This window comes from Artemia sp. Qi Xiang Cuo, chromosome 18 (genome assembly GCF_049724085.1).
Source record: "Artemia sp. Qi Xiang Cuo chromosome 18, ASM4972408v1, whole genome shotgun sequence".
Classification (NCBI taxonomy): domain Eukaryota; kingdom Metazoa; phylum Arthropoda; class Branchiopoda; order Anostraca; family Artemiidae; genus Artemia; species Artemia sp. Qi Xiang Cuo.
The window spans coordinates 53,448,124-53,463,693 of record NC_142811.1 but is presented as its reverse complement, the minus strand read 5'-3'; the positions used below and the strand labels follow the sequence as shown (position 1 = coordinate 53,463,693).

Genomic DNA, 15,570 nt, shown 5'->3' with positions numbered 1-15,570 from the left:
AAAAAAATCAATTCAATGACGAGGATCGTTTGCACTTTTTTTTCAAAGTCTTGCAAAAATGGGAAGAAACCTTAAGGGTCCTGCAACATGAAAATTTACGCCATAAGTTTGTGTCACTGGCGGATCCAGGGGACCCCCCCCCAGATTTCTTCTGGCGCCCTCATTTCTATTATTTTTCTGTTTTTCACTCTTTTTTCAACTAAATTTGTCAATTTGGTCAATTATTGGCGCCCTTGCCACACTGCCCCTTCCCCCAAGATTTTGCTCTAGATCCGTCCCTGTTTTTTGTTATTAATTAAAAAAACTTTCAACAAAATAAGTTTTTCAAAGAAAAGTAAAGGCCATTTTAAACTTAAGCTCAGCAGATACAAATACCTGTTAAAATTCAAACTCAAAACGACCAGAAATTACTATTAAAGAATAAATGAAACCCAAAACGAACAGAAATTATATACACAATCATAGCAAAAAACACACAACAAGTAATAATATAAATGAATAAATAGATCTTAAAGCGATTAATGCTTAGATTGAATATGAAAATTAGGCTTAAAACGAAAAATGAATAAATTAATCTTAAAACGAGTGAAACTTAAATTGAATATGCAAATCAAGTTTGAATCGAATAAAAATAACTGCAAACAAGAGTTTGGGTATCACCTCACTGTAGAAGCCTAAAACATACTGCGTCATTGGCGCCTTACTGAAAACTATATGAGTCTTGGACAGTCTTGGAAAGTATAAACAAAGTCAAATTGAATATTAGATATATAATAATATTAATTGTTGAAAGATCCATCAGTTCAAGATTTTTTTTTCACTGTAATTTTTTATTTTGATTTTCGATGCAGTAAGAGCTGGAAAGAAATAAATTGTAATATACGAGCAATTCGTTTTCAGTGAATTGCCAATGACGCAGAAGGCTTTAGGTTTTTTACAGTTAAAGAAGGGGGCAGTATCCAAACTTTGTTTGTAGTGAAACTATATTTGTCTTGACCAATCTTGGAAAGAACTAATAAATTAAAATGAATGTTTTATGTATAATGATATTGCCTGCTGAAAGCTCATTAGTTCAAAACTTTACTGTAATTTTAATATTTATCTTCAATATTAAGTACAAAAGAAAACATTTGTAATATAATTCGTTTTAAGTAAAGCGCCACAGACACAATAGGTTTTAGGCTTCTGCAGTGAGGCGATACCCAAACTCTTGTTTGTAGTTATTTTTATTCGATTCAAACTTGATTTGCATATTCAAATTAAGTTTCACTTGTTTTAAGATTTATTTATTCATTTACATTAATATATATTGTATGTTTGTTCGCATTGATTGTTTATTTAATATTTGTTCGTTTTAAGTTTCATTTATACTTTAATAGCAAACTATTTTTTTTTTCGTTTTAAACTTAATTTTCGTATTCAACCTAAGCATTACTCGCTTTAAGATCTATTTATTCATTTATATTATTAGTTGTTGTGTTTTTTGCTATGATTGTTTATTAAATTTCTGTTCGTTTTGGGTTTCATTTATTCTTTAAAAGAAATTTCTGGTCGTTTTGAGTTTGAATTTTAACAGGTATTTGTATCTGCTGAGCTTAAGTTTAAAATGGCCTTTAGTTTTCTTTGAAAAACTTATTTTTTCGAAAGTTTTTTAATTAATTTTTGTTCGTTTTTGATTGCAAAAAGCTTCAAGTTTTTATGGCATGGGGGGGGATGCTTACTGTCCGATAATTCTTGACTTTAAAAAACGGATCTAGAACTTTCAATTGAAATCGAATTAGGCTTTTTTCAAAGTCTATACGATTACCTCTTTGATAAAAACCTTATATATGAACAATAGACAGCTTGCATAACTTGTGGATAGCGATTGACAACAATGAATGGATTGAAAAAATAGCAAGTTAAATTAACGCAATCTTGCGTTAATTAAGTACATTACATTACTTTAGACTACGATAAGGGGGGGAGGCTCGTCCCTCCCCTGGATCTGCTACTGCCTTACACTCTCTGTTTCTTTCCTTGTTAGGGAGGAGAGCAGATGCCCAATAGGTGTGTGTTAATACCAAAACATTTTAACTCTCATTGGGCCTTCAGGTGTAAATAGAATTAGGTGGGGAAAAAGGGCGGGAGGAGGGGTTATTTGTCCTTCGATCAATTTTGACTCTTAAGAGCTGGACTAGAACTTCCAATTTCCAATCAAATGAGCCCTCTCTGAAGTTTATACAAGAATCCCTTCCTGCCCCCGGGCCCTGGGGGTTTTGTTGACGCCAGAGTTTTGTTACTGAACCTTTCAACTATTTTTAACAAAATGGTATTTTTAACCCTTGCATATGAAGCAGCTCTAGGGGGAAAATAATAAAAAATATTGAAGCTATATAAGATTTATTCATTTATTTATGTTTGCATTGGTTATCTTTATGTTTGTAGGATAGTTAATTTTAATTTATGTTCGTTCGGGGTTTTGTTTATTCTTTAATAGTAATTTCTGGTCTTTTTGAGTTTTAACTATAATTGGCATTAACTTCTGCTGGTCCTGAGTTCAATATGGCTCTTACTCTTCTTATAAAACTTAGTTTTATGTAAGTTTTTTTTTTTAATTAATAATAATAGAACATTGAAGCCTTATGGCCTTTGCTATAGACAGCTTAATTACATGCCTCTGAAAAATCAAACCTGATTTTTTCACGCAACAATGAATGGATCAAAATAATAGCTTCTAAAAACAGTAGCTAGGTTATTCCATTTGTTGATGCAGAAAGAACAGGATCGTTCGCTACAAATGGCGGGCAGGGCTGGTTGTACACAACAAAATGAGGAGTTTTTAGAAAAAGACCCAATAAAACATTAAAGCCTTATGGCAAGGCCGTATCCAGGGGGGGGTTACCCGGTTTGAACCCCCCCCCGAAATTTTTGACCGACTCGAAAATAAGTCGAAAATTAGTAAATCCTAGGTAAAAATCATTAAAATTAGTCGAAAACTGAGTCAAAAATTAGTAAACCCCCCCCCCCAAAAAAAGTCAAAAATTTGTAAAACCCCCCCTGAACAAAAATCCTGGATACGGCCCTGCCTTATGGTCTTTTTGACCTTTTGTTTTCTATTGTCTAAAACTTAGTAACAAAAAAAATAATTGAAAAAACTAAAATAACTTTACAAAAGAGATAACAATTAACAAGCACTATATAAGGCTATCCTCACATTTGCGCTACAAATGGGAGGATATTAGGGGGTTGGTGACCCTGTTTTCACTAATCTTAGCGCACAACCAAAAAACAATAAAACCTCGAAACCTTATTGCCTTTATGACCTATAGTTTTCTATTGTCTAAAACTTAGTAACATAAGAAAATTAATTTAAAAAATTAAATTTATTTATTAATTTACATTAATATCTATGGTATGTTTGTTTGCATTGATTGTTTATTTAATCATTGTTTGATTGTTTATATGCCCCCAGGGCATAACTTACAACGCCTACCCCCGGGCCCTGGTGGGCTGTGTCGACACCGGAGTTTTTGTTATCAGAACTTGGAACTATTTTAACAAAATGTTTATCTCGAATTTTTTATCTGATGCGTTTAGGGCGTGGAGGAGGGGGGGCTAGTTGCCCTCCAATCTCTTTTGACGCTTAAAAAGTGAACAAGAACTTTCAATTTCCAATCAAATGAGCCTTCTCTGAAGTTCATATCAGCATCCCTTCCATAAGAAATAATATGAAGGATTCGGAGAATCCTTAAATTACAACCCTTGCTCTGGGGGCCGTGGGGGAGTTGTCATCCTCAAAGACCTAATTTCCAGAACTTAAAACTAGGTTTAATAAAATGGTTGTCTCAAAATTTTGATTGGATGTGTTTGGGGAAAAGTGGGCGCAAGAGGGGGGTTAGGTGCCATCAAATCACTTTCGACTGTTAAAAGGGCACCAGCCCTTTGAATTTACAATCGAATTAACCTTTTTTGAAGTTTCTACGATACCATCTTCTATAAAAACCTTATATGCCCCCAGGGTATAGCTTAAAACACTTGCCTTGGGGGTTGTGGAGGAGTGTCCTCCTCAAAAACATATTTTCAATCTGAAAATCAACTATGCTGAACAAAATGGTTGTCTCAAAATTTTGAATGCATGTGTTTGGGAGAATGATGGGCGTGAGAGGGGGGGCTAAGTGCCCTCCAATCACTGTCGACTATTAAAAAGGACACTAGCCCTTTGAATTTCCATTTGAATGAGCCTATCTTGAAGCTTCTACGACAATACCTTCTATAAAAACCTTATATGCCCCAAGGGCATAACTTAAAACCCTTGCCCTGAGGCTAGTGGGAGAGTCTCCTCCTCAAAAACACTTTTTCTAAAGGAAAATGAACTACGCTGAACAAAATGGCCATCTAAAAAGTTTTACGGGGTGGACTTGAGGGACTGAGGGACGTGGGGGGGGGGCTTTTTGCCCTCGAATCACTTTCGACTATGAAAAAGGGCACTATCCCTTTGAATTTCTAATCGAATGAGCGTTTTTTGAAGTTTCTACGACAACGCCTTCTATAAAAACCTTATATGCCCCCAGGGCATGACTTTGAATTTCCAATCGAATGAGCCTGTTTTGAATTTTCTAAGACAACGCCTTCTATAAAAACCTTATATGCCCGCAGGGCATAACTTAAAACTCTTGCCCTGAGGGTTGTGGGGGAGTGTTCTCCTTAAAAATATATTTTCTGTCTGGAAACGCTGAACAAAATGGCTATCTCAAAATTTTGATTGGATGTGTATTGGGGGAATGATTGGCGTGGGGGGGGGGCTAGTTGCCCTCCAATTATTTTCGACTATTAAAAAGGATAATAGAACGCTCGATGTACAATCGAGTGAGCACGCTTCGAAGCTTCTACGATGAACTCTTCTATTTGAAGTGCCTCTGGGAAAAAAAAAATAAAACATTGGAGCCGTATGGCCTTTACTATAGGCAACGCTATGGCGTTGCCTCTGAAATGTCACAGGTTCATGTCACATGTTATGACAAATGTCACATGTCATGACATTGCATGAATCATGTCATAGTCTGTCTTGCGAAAATGGTAGATACTTTAGGATCCGGCGAAACCAAAATCTATGTCTTAGCTTTGTCAAAAATAAAATACTTTTTTTTAAGTCGAAAACGACTAAACAATAGTACCAAAAATATTTAAGCAATCCAAGCACAAGGCTAGAAAATGTTTGACCAATAGGCTAGATGAAAATTGATCAGCTTTCAGCAAAAGTTGCGGAAAGTCAAAGGCTTACCAAGGAAAGTTTACACTCTTTTCTTTAGAACACAAATTTTTAGTTGATATGTGTATTATATCCCAGGAATAAGTTTAAGCCTCCATACTTCCTGACGGCCTGCGGCCTCCATACGGCCTGAGTTCCATACTCCCTTCTGTTGGCGTCTATACCAACTTCAAGCAAGGATTATGCCAAAATTATTGCCTCTCCTTTTTTCAAATTTAATACTATTCAAAGCTTTCAATAGTTATTATTTCAAATTTTATAGTTTCCGCAATCCATCCAAATACTATGCATTTTGGTCATAGACTACGATTCTTTGGGGAACTAATTTCACGTCATCCCAGAGAGCCTATCATGGCCCACTGGTCGTATCTTTGAGATCTCAGAACTAAAATATGAACCTGAAAAATAAAGATTACGTAATAAATCTTTCTACGAAGAATTAAAATTGAACCATGGACTTACGTTGAACTAAAAAATTAATGGCAACCGTACTTCGACGCAATATACCAAAATAAACGTAATATCCTGAGTTCAATAATGCGCAACACCTTTCTACCGTTCTTCGAAGATTTATGTATGAATACTTCTATTCAAAATTTTGGCATATCATTGCCCCGACTTTTGGCAAATTTTGGCAAAATTGGCAAGCCACTGCCCCGACTTAGTGAGCCCTTAAACATCTCGTTATAATACTTCAGCGCCAAACTAGTTGCGACAAAAAAGGAAAAAAAAGAGAAATATCGCTGAGTCCAATACGTCCCTCAATATGGGGTACTGTAATTCTCGTACATGGGGTTCTCAGTTATGAGGATTCCAATGGTGCAGTTTTCGTTTCCATCTCACACTATTTCGTGGGGTTTCAGCCTTTTTTTTTATTCTAATAAATTTACTTTCGCAATGAACTTTTATCATGAAGATTAATGGAAATAATAGTTACCGTCCCTGAATCGGGTTCAAATATCAATTCTTCCTCGCTTGACAGTCTTTTCAAAGCCATTTTTAAATTTTCGGTTACTACCGGCTAAAATTTCTTCTGTGCTAAGTTTCCCCTTAGGGGGCAACCATGATAAGTTTGTCTTATGTTATTTACCGATGACATATTTTTATTATTTTGAACATACTCTAAAATTGAAGCAAAATCGCACATAAAATGCCACAAAATAGCACACATAGACACAAAATGGGCATGTCAGGACAAAATCATCGGTGAGCTATTTCCACTGCTATAATATCACTGTCTAACTAAAGCAGTGATTCCCAAAGTGGTCCAGGAGGACCCCCAGGGGTCAACAGCCGCCCCTAGCTAAGTGGTTGGCGTGCTGGGTTGGGAATCGCTAGTGCGAGCGGCACAGGTTCGATTCCTGACGTTGCCGATTATTTGGTTTGAGACGGGGTCAGTAGCGTGATTCTGTAAGCTTGAACAGAGTCGACCCAGCTCTAAATGAGTACTTGAAGAAATCTGGGGAACGTAAGCAGGAAAGGTGTGCGAAACCACACGATGGCTGGCCCCTAGCCCCCCTCTGCACTTCCTGGCTGAGGTGCCACGAAACGGAGATCAACACCGCCAGCTTGGACCTTAAGGGACTAGTACAGTCATACTTACTTACTTACTTACTTACAGGGATCAAGAGTAGACTCGAAGGGGATCTTCGTTGGTGCAACACAAATAGGGGTTCACAATTCGTAAACGGGGTCCACGAAAATTTTCCTGGTTCAGATAGTGAACAACTCAAATGTTGGCTTGACTTCACCTATCAACGTGGGCTGATATTTTAAGAAGACCAGCGACTGTTACTTGAAAAATGGTAATCATAACACACTGTGTCACCAAACGACACCAATCGCTACAATTTATGATTAATGCAGTCAATAAAATAAAAAACAATGTATTTAATACATGTTTATTTGCAGAATTGTATGACGAAAATGATGACGACTTCCAACAATTGCTCTTGGATACTAAAGTACGCAGTCAGATACTGAACCTGTCGAAAGTTGCATGATCAGAAAGATTTTAATCAATTTTTAAATTAGTTTTAGAGTTTCTCGAAAGTAAAGACCCAAATTAAAACCCCAAAAAATCTGATCAATTTAAAGATAGACATCGCATATTTGACATATTTGTTCAAACAATTGTGATTTTTTTTCTTACACATTATTTTTTTCACATTTGTTTGAACAATTACACATTGTTCAAACAAATGTGATATTAGCTTACAATTGCAAGAGGGTACCTTCAATTCAAAAAATAAAAAACAACAAAGGGCACAATTTTAGCTTTTCTCACAATTTTATGCTTTTTAGTAAGTATTAATTTTAGTTTTTTTTTTTTTTTTAATAATGATATTGGTAAATATTTATGGATCCTGGGGGTGACGATTATGAATATGATAGTAAATTTAATGAAGATGTTAAGGTGTAAGGTTTGTGGTGCTGTTTGGGGACTGTGATATAGATAGGTTATTTTTTTTATTGTTTTGTTAGTGTATTTTTGCCACTCCCTTGGACAAATTTTTACTTCTTAAGGTGGCCGCTAAACTTATGTTAAATTGTTTGTTTGTTTAGAATAAATCTCTCTCTCTCTCAGAAAATATAAATTTATTAAGCAACTTAACAGTTAACGAGAATTTTCTAGTTAACTCGTCTCTCCAAACTCGCCGCAGGTAGAATACATGGATCAGTATATTTAGACATTAATTGCCTTGTAGGAAGACCTGCATGATCAGATTTAAAGATACTCCGATAATGGGAATACCACAATGAATCATAGATCCATTTGAACAAACGGAAATGGAGAATTCGATACTACAAGAGGCGCCACTCAAGCTTAGCACCAATGAGGAGCTAAAGCTGAAAATTTATTAAGCAACTTAACAGTTAACGAGAATTTTCTCGTTAACTCGTCTAACTCGTCTCTCCGAACTCGTCGCAGGTAGAATACATGGATCAGTATATTTAGACATTAATTGCGTTGTAGGATGACCTGCATGATCAGATTTGAAGATACTCCGATAATGGGAATACCACAATGAATCATAGATCCATTTGAAGAAACGGAAATGGAGAATTCGATACTACAAGAGGCGCCACTCAAGCTTAGCACCAATGAGGAGCTAAAGCTGAAAATTTATTAAGCAACTAAACAGTTAACGAGAATTTTCTCGTTAACTCGTCTAACTCGTATCTCCAAACTCGTCGCAGGTAGAATACATGGATCAGTATATTTAGACATTAATTGCGTTGTAGGAAGACCTGCATGATCAGATTTGAAGATACTCCGATAATGGGAATACCACAATGAATCATAGATCCATTTGAAGAAACGGAAATGGAGAATTCGATACTACAAGAGGCGCCACTCAAGCTTAGCACCAATGAGGAGCTAAAGCTGAAAATTTATTAAGCAACTTAACAGTTAACGAGAATTTTCTCGTTAACTCGTCTAACTCGTCTCTCCGAACTCGTCGCAGGTAGAATACATGGATCAGTATATTTAGACATTAATTGCCTTGTAGGATGACCTGCATGATCAGATTTGAAGATACTCCGATAATGGGAATACCACAATGAATCATAGATCCATTTGAACAAACGGAAATGGAGAATTTGATACTACAAGAGGCGCCACTCAAGCTTAGCACCAATGAGGAGCTAAAGCTGAAAATTTATTAAGCAACTTAACAGTTAACGAGAATTTTCTCGTTAACTCGTCTAACTCGTCTCTCCGAACTCGTCGCAGGTAGAATACATGGATCAGTATATTTAGACATTAATTTCCTTGTAGGATGACCTGCATGATCAGATTTGAAGATACTCCGATAATGGGAATACCACAATGAATCATAGATCAATTTGAAGAAACGGAAATGGAGAATTCGATACTACAAGAGGCGCCACTCAAGCTTAGCACCAATGAGGAGCTAAAGCTGAAAATTTATTAAGCAACTAAACAGTTAACGAGAATTTTCTCGTTAACTCGTCTAACTCGTCTCTCCGAACTCGTCGCAGGTAGAATACATGGATCAGTATATTTAGACATTAATTGCCTTGTAGGATGACCTGCATGATCAGATTTGAAGATACTCTGATAATGGGAATACCACAATGAATCATAGATCCATTTGAAGAAATGGAAATGGAGAATGTGATACTACAAGAGGCGGCACTCAAGCTTAGCACTAATGAGGAGCTAAAGCGGAAAATTTATTAAGCAACTTAACAGTTAACAAGAATTTTTTCGTTAACTCGTCTAAATCGTCTCTCCAAACTCGCCGCAGGTAGAATACATGGATCAGTATATTTAGAAATTAATTGCCTTGTAGGATGACCTGCATGATCAGATTTGAAGATACTCCGATAATGGGAATACCAAAATGAATCATAGATCCATTTGAAGAAACGGAAATGGAGAATTTCATACTACAAGAGGCGCCACTCAAGCTTAGCACAAATGAGGAGCTAAAGCTGAAAATTTATTAAGCAACTAAACAGTTAACGAGAATTTTCTCGTTAACTCGTCTAACTCGTCTCTCCAAACTCGTCGCAGGTAGAATACATGGATCAGTACATTTAGACATTAATTGCCTTGTAGGATGACCTGCATGATCAGATTTGAAGATACTCTGATAATGGGAATACCACAATGAATCATAGATCCATTTGAAGAAATGGAAATGGAGAATGTGATACTACAAGAGGCGCCACTCAAGCTTAGCACCAATGAGGAGCTAAAGCTGAAAATTTATTAAGCAACTTAACAGTTAACAAGAATTTTCTCGTTAACTCGTCTAAATCGTCCCTCCAAACTCGCCGCAGGTAGAATACATGGATCAGTATATTTAGACATTAATTGCCTTGTGGGATGACCCGCACAACCAGATTTGAAGATACTCCAATAATGGAAATACAACAATGAATCATAGATCCATTTGAAGAAACGGAAATGGAGAATTTGATACTACAAGAGGCGCCACTCAAGCTTAGCACCAATGAGGAGCTAAAACTGAAAATTTATTAAGCAACTTAATAGTTAACGAGAATTTTCTCGTTAACTCGTCTAACTCGTCTCTCCGAACTAGTCGCAGGTAGAATACATGGATCAGTATATTTAGACATTAATTGCCTTGTAGGATGACCTGCATGATCAGATTTGAAGATACTCCGATAATGGGAATACCACAATGAATCATAGATCCATTTGAAGAAACGGAAATGGAGAATTTGATTCTACAAGAGGAGCCACTCAAGCTTAGCACCAATGAGGAGCTAAAGCTTAAAATTTATTAAGCAACTTAACAGTTAACGAGAATTTTCTCGTTAACTCGTCTAAATCGTCTCTCCAAACTTATCGCAGGTAGAATACATGGATCAGTATATTTAGACATTAATTACCTTGTAGGATGACCTGCATGATCAGATTTGAAGATACTCCGATAATGGGAATACCACAATGAATCATAGATCCATTTGAAGAAACGGAAATGGAGAATTTGATTCTACAAGAGGAGCCACTCAAGCTTAGCACCAATGAGGAGCTAAATCTGAAAATTCATTAAGCAGCTTAACAGTTAACGAGAATTTTCTCGTTAACTCGTCTCTCCAAACTCGTCGCAGGTAGAATACATTGATCAGTATATTTAGACATTAATTGCCTTGTAGGATGACCTGCATGATCAGATTTGAAGATACTCCGATAATGGGAATACCACAATGAATCATAGATCCATTTGAAGAAACGGAAATGGAGAATTTGATACTATAAGAGGCGCCAGTCAAGCTTAGCACCAATGAGGAGATAAAGCTGAAAATTTATTAAGCAACTTAACAGTTAACGAGAATTTTCTCGTTAACTCGTCTAAATCACCTCTCCAAATTTATCGCAGGTAGAATACATGGATCAGTATATTTAGACATTAATTGCCTTGTAGGATGACCTGCATGATCAGATTTGAAGATACTCCGATAATGGGAATACCACAATGAATCATAGATCCATTTGAAGAAACGGAAATGGAGAATTAGATACTACAAGAGGCGCCACTCAAGCTTAGCACCAATGAGGAGCTAAAGCTGAAAATTGATTAAGCAGCTTAACAGTTAACGAGAATTTTCTCGTTAACTCGTCTAACTCGTCTCTCCAAACTCGTCGCAGGTAGAATACATTGATCAGTATATTTAGACATTAATTGCCTTGTAGGATGACCTGCATGATCAGATTTGAAGATACTCCGATAATGGGAACACCACAATGAATCATAGATCCATTTGAAGAAACGGAAATGAAGAATTTGATACTACAAGAGGCGCCACTCAAGCTTAGCACCAATGAGGAGCTAAAGCTGAAAATTTATTAAGCAGCTTAACAGTTAACGAGATTTTGCTCGTTAACTCGTCTAACTCGTCTCTCCAAACTCGTCACAGATAGAATACATGGATCAGTATATTTAGACATTAATTGCCTTGCAGGATGACCTGCATGATCAGATTTGAAGATACTCTGATAATGGGAACACCACAATGAATCATAGATCCATTTGAAGAAATGGAAATGGAGAAGATGATACTACAAGAGGCTCCACTCAAGCTTAGCACCAATGAGGAGCTAAAGCTGAAAATTTATTAAGCAGCTTAACAGTTAACGAGAATTTTCTCGTTAACTCGTCAAACTCGTCTCTCCAAACTCGTCGCAGGTAGAATACATGGATCAGTATATTTAAACATAATTGCCTTGTAGGATGACCTGCATGATTAGATTTGAAGATACTCCGATAATGGGAATACCAAAATGAATCATAGATCCATTTGAAGAAACGGAACTGCAGAATTTGATACTACAAGAGGCGCCAGTCAAGCTTAGCACCAATGAGGAGCTAAAGCTGAAAATTTATTAAGCAGCTTAACAGTTAACGAGAATTTTCTCGTTAACTCGTCTAAATCGTCTCTCTAAATTTATCGCAGGTAGAATACATGGATCAGTATATTTAGACATTAATTGCCTTGTAGGATGACCTGCATGATCAGATTTGAAGATACTCCGATAATGGGAATACCACAATGAATCATAGATCCATTTGAAGAAACGGAAATGGAGAATTTGATACTACAAGAGGCGCCACTCAAGCTTAGCACCAATGAGGAGCTAAAGCTGAAAATTTATTAAGCAGCTTAACAGTTAACGAGAATTTTCTCGTTAACTCATCTAACTCGTCTCTCCAAACTCGTCGCAGGTAGAATACATGGATCAGTATATTTAGACATTAATTGCCTTGTAGGATGACCTGCATGATCAGATTTGAAGATACTCCGATAATGGGAATACCACAATGAATCATACATCCATTTGAAGAAACGGAAATGGAGAATTTGATACTACAAGAGGCACCACTCAAGCGTAGCACCAATGAGGAGCTAAAGCTGAAAATTTATTAAGCAGCTTAACAGTTAACGAGAATTTTCTCTTTAACTCGTCTAAATCGTCTCTCCAAACTCGTCGCAGGTAGAATACATGGATCAGTATATTTAGACATTAATTGCCCTGTAGGATGACCTGCATGATCAGATTTGAAGATACTCCGATAATGGGAATACCACAATGAATCATAGATGCATTTGAAGAAACGGAAATGGAGAATATGATGCTACAAGAGGCGCCACTCAAGCTTAGCACCAATGAGGAGCTAAAGCTGAAAATTTATTAAGCAACTTAACAGTTAACGAGAATTTTCTCGTTAACTCGTCTAAATCGTCTCTCTAAATTTATCGCAGGTAGAATACATGGATCAGTATATTTAGACATTAATTGCCTTGTAGGATGACCTGCATGATCAGATTTGAAGATACTCCGATAATGGGAATACCACAATGAATCATAGATCCATTTGAAGAAACGGAAATGGAGAATATGATGCTACAAGAGGCGCCACTCAAGCTTAGCACCAATGAGGAGCTAAAGCTGAAATTTAAAAAAGCCAATATAAAAAACAATGTCCAATATTTTGGCTATAGGTAGAAAAAACCAAATTATCATGGACTGTGGGGAATTACGATAAAGCTTTTGGTAGCATTTCTCTTGTCATATTTTGTCGAAAAAAGTTTTAGTTTTGTTACAAACCTGAAGAAAAAGAAGCAGATTGAATATCACAAAATGGGGAAATTTGTGGTTATTCCCAACAAAGTTAAACCCAAATATTGATGTTTTGTTGTCAATCCATCAAGTGTCTCACTCTCGTTAAAATTATAACTTGTGATTATCATTGAAGTAGGTATGTTAATTTATTGAATTTAATTATATTACGACTGTTATTAGGTTACAATGTAATATAAAAAAATAATAACTAATAGTTTAACAATTAAATAATTGAATAAACACAACACAGGATACTAATTTTATTTTTATTTTTACCACTCCAAATAGGGAGTTTTCTAAACAAGATAACTCAGAATTGATTGTCATGTGTGCTATAAGTAGATATAAAAAAAGTGGGGTTGGGATCTCTCTTTTGACTGGTCAACTTTACTTTTTCGACATCCACTCACAGCACAACCAATTAATAAATTATCCCATAAATTCTCCCTTTCTTTTTCGAAAACTTTCAATTCGTGATTGGAACACAGGTGTAGCGAAAATTTCCATAGTTAGGTCCACTTTTTTTCAGGGGCGGATCCAGGATTTTTTTAGGGGGGGGGGGGCAAAATAGCTTGATCCGATAAACTTGCGTTAGGAGCAAGTTTAATTAACACAAACTTGCGTTAATTAAGTAAATTACACTACTTTAGACTACGTTGGGGGGGCACGCCCCTCCCCTTCCCCAGGATTCGCCACTGCTTTTTTGCCGAGTTTTGGGAGTACGGTAGAAATAAATCACGGAGAGGGGGTCCACCAGAACCACCGAAATTGTGAAAGTTGTCTATGAGAAAAAAAAGTTAGGGAACCTTTGAACTAAAGGTTTAAAGAATGATATGCAATAAGAAACTTAATTGTGAATCGGCAGGAATTGGACAAAAATTATTTAAAAAAATAGATGATACCCACTGTTCAATCAGTTTTAGGGTATACAAGGTGTCCAAAATCCCAAGGGCCACCCAGACTGCTCCATAATGCCTTGCTTTTAAACAAAATAAAAAAGAAATGGGAAAAGATTTAATGTGGCGGCACTGATTTACCACGCTTCATATCCAGATGGGACCAATTAGAGGGGGGCAGGGGGAGGGGACAATTTTCCACACTAGAGTTTAAAAAGAATTTTTTGCCATTTTCATAAAAAATTAAAAAAACACAAAAATACCTCACCTAGATATTGAAAATGTCTTGTGGTATCTTTGTAAAAAAAAACAAACAACATTGACCCCCTAACCCATGACATTTTCATGACGACTTCCAACATTTTCAACAACATGACATTTTCATGAATTCAAACCACTTTGCACAAGGCTATATCAAAGGGGATAGGGGTTTTGACCCCCCCCTCCTCCCCCCCCCCCAAAAAAAAATGTTTTTCCGACTCATAAAAACATAACAAAAATGAATATAAACAAATTCTTGATGCGTTTTTGTAGCCACCCACCTAGAAAAAAACACTTTTGCAAGACCCCCCCCCCCACACACACACACAAAAAAAAACTGGATACAACCCTAGCTGTTCATCTCAACGACCTAAAAATAAGTATATCCGTTTAGTCAGGCTAAACTAGCTAATCTTGCCTAATAGTATTTAACATTAAAGAAGTAAAATCGATGTAAATAAGTACCTTTTGGCTGTTCTCAGCAACTAAAAGGGCAAGATTGAGATCATAGGTTCCAAGAGAGCTACGGTACAGTGTTTCCACATCCACTAGCACCAGAAGATACTTCAAACTTTCCAAAAAGAGCTTGGGAGCCAATGGGTCTTCCTCTTCTTTGCCTACAAATCATTTAATAATGGTTGTATTCTAAGGATAAGTTGGTTTTATAATATTGTCGAGTCTCGATAACTTGAACCTCAAGTACTTGAAATCCTCGATATCTCGAATTATTTTCAATGCCCTTGGAAAAACCTGACTAAGTCGAAGGAAAAATCATGCGTATGTCGAAATAATTTTGCGGTTTTAATTTACCTCTGTAGGTCGAAATGACGAAGATCATCTGTATAACTCGAAATTCGGTAGGTACATATTTGTTATAGCCACACATTCAAGAAGTGAAGTTGGGTTAATGCTAATGAAATATACCTAAGTATGATGAAAATAAATTACTATAATAACAAAATTATAGAAATTAAACAGAGAATTATGGAAATCAAGCCCCCCAGAGCGCATTATATTAAATGGTTTCTAACCTACAG

The 15,570-nt window shown here is 36.4% G+C and overlaps 1 protein-coding gene across 2 annotated transcripts in view; it reads right to left on the bottom strand.

The window, feature by feature from the left end:
- Nucleotides 1–15,570, bottom strand: part of Elp1 (elongator complex protein 1) — a 316,851-nt gene that overhangs the window by 39,789 nt on the left and 261,492 nt on the right. For both annotated transcript variants that reach the window (XM_089103865.1, XM_089103866.1), the window contains exon 17: nt 14,999–15,150. In XM_089103865.1, coding sequence (XP_088959991.1) covers nt 14,999–15,150 — 152 coding nt within the window. The remainder of the gene's footprint in view (nt 1–14,998; nt 15,151–15,570) is intronic.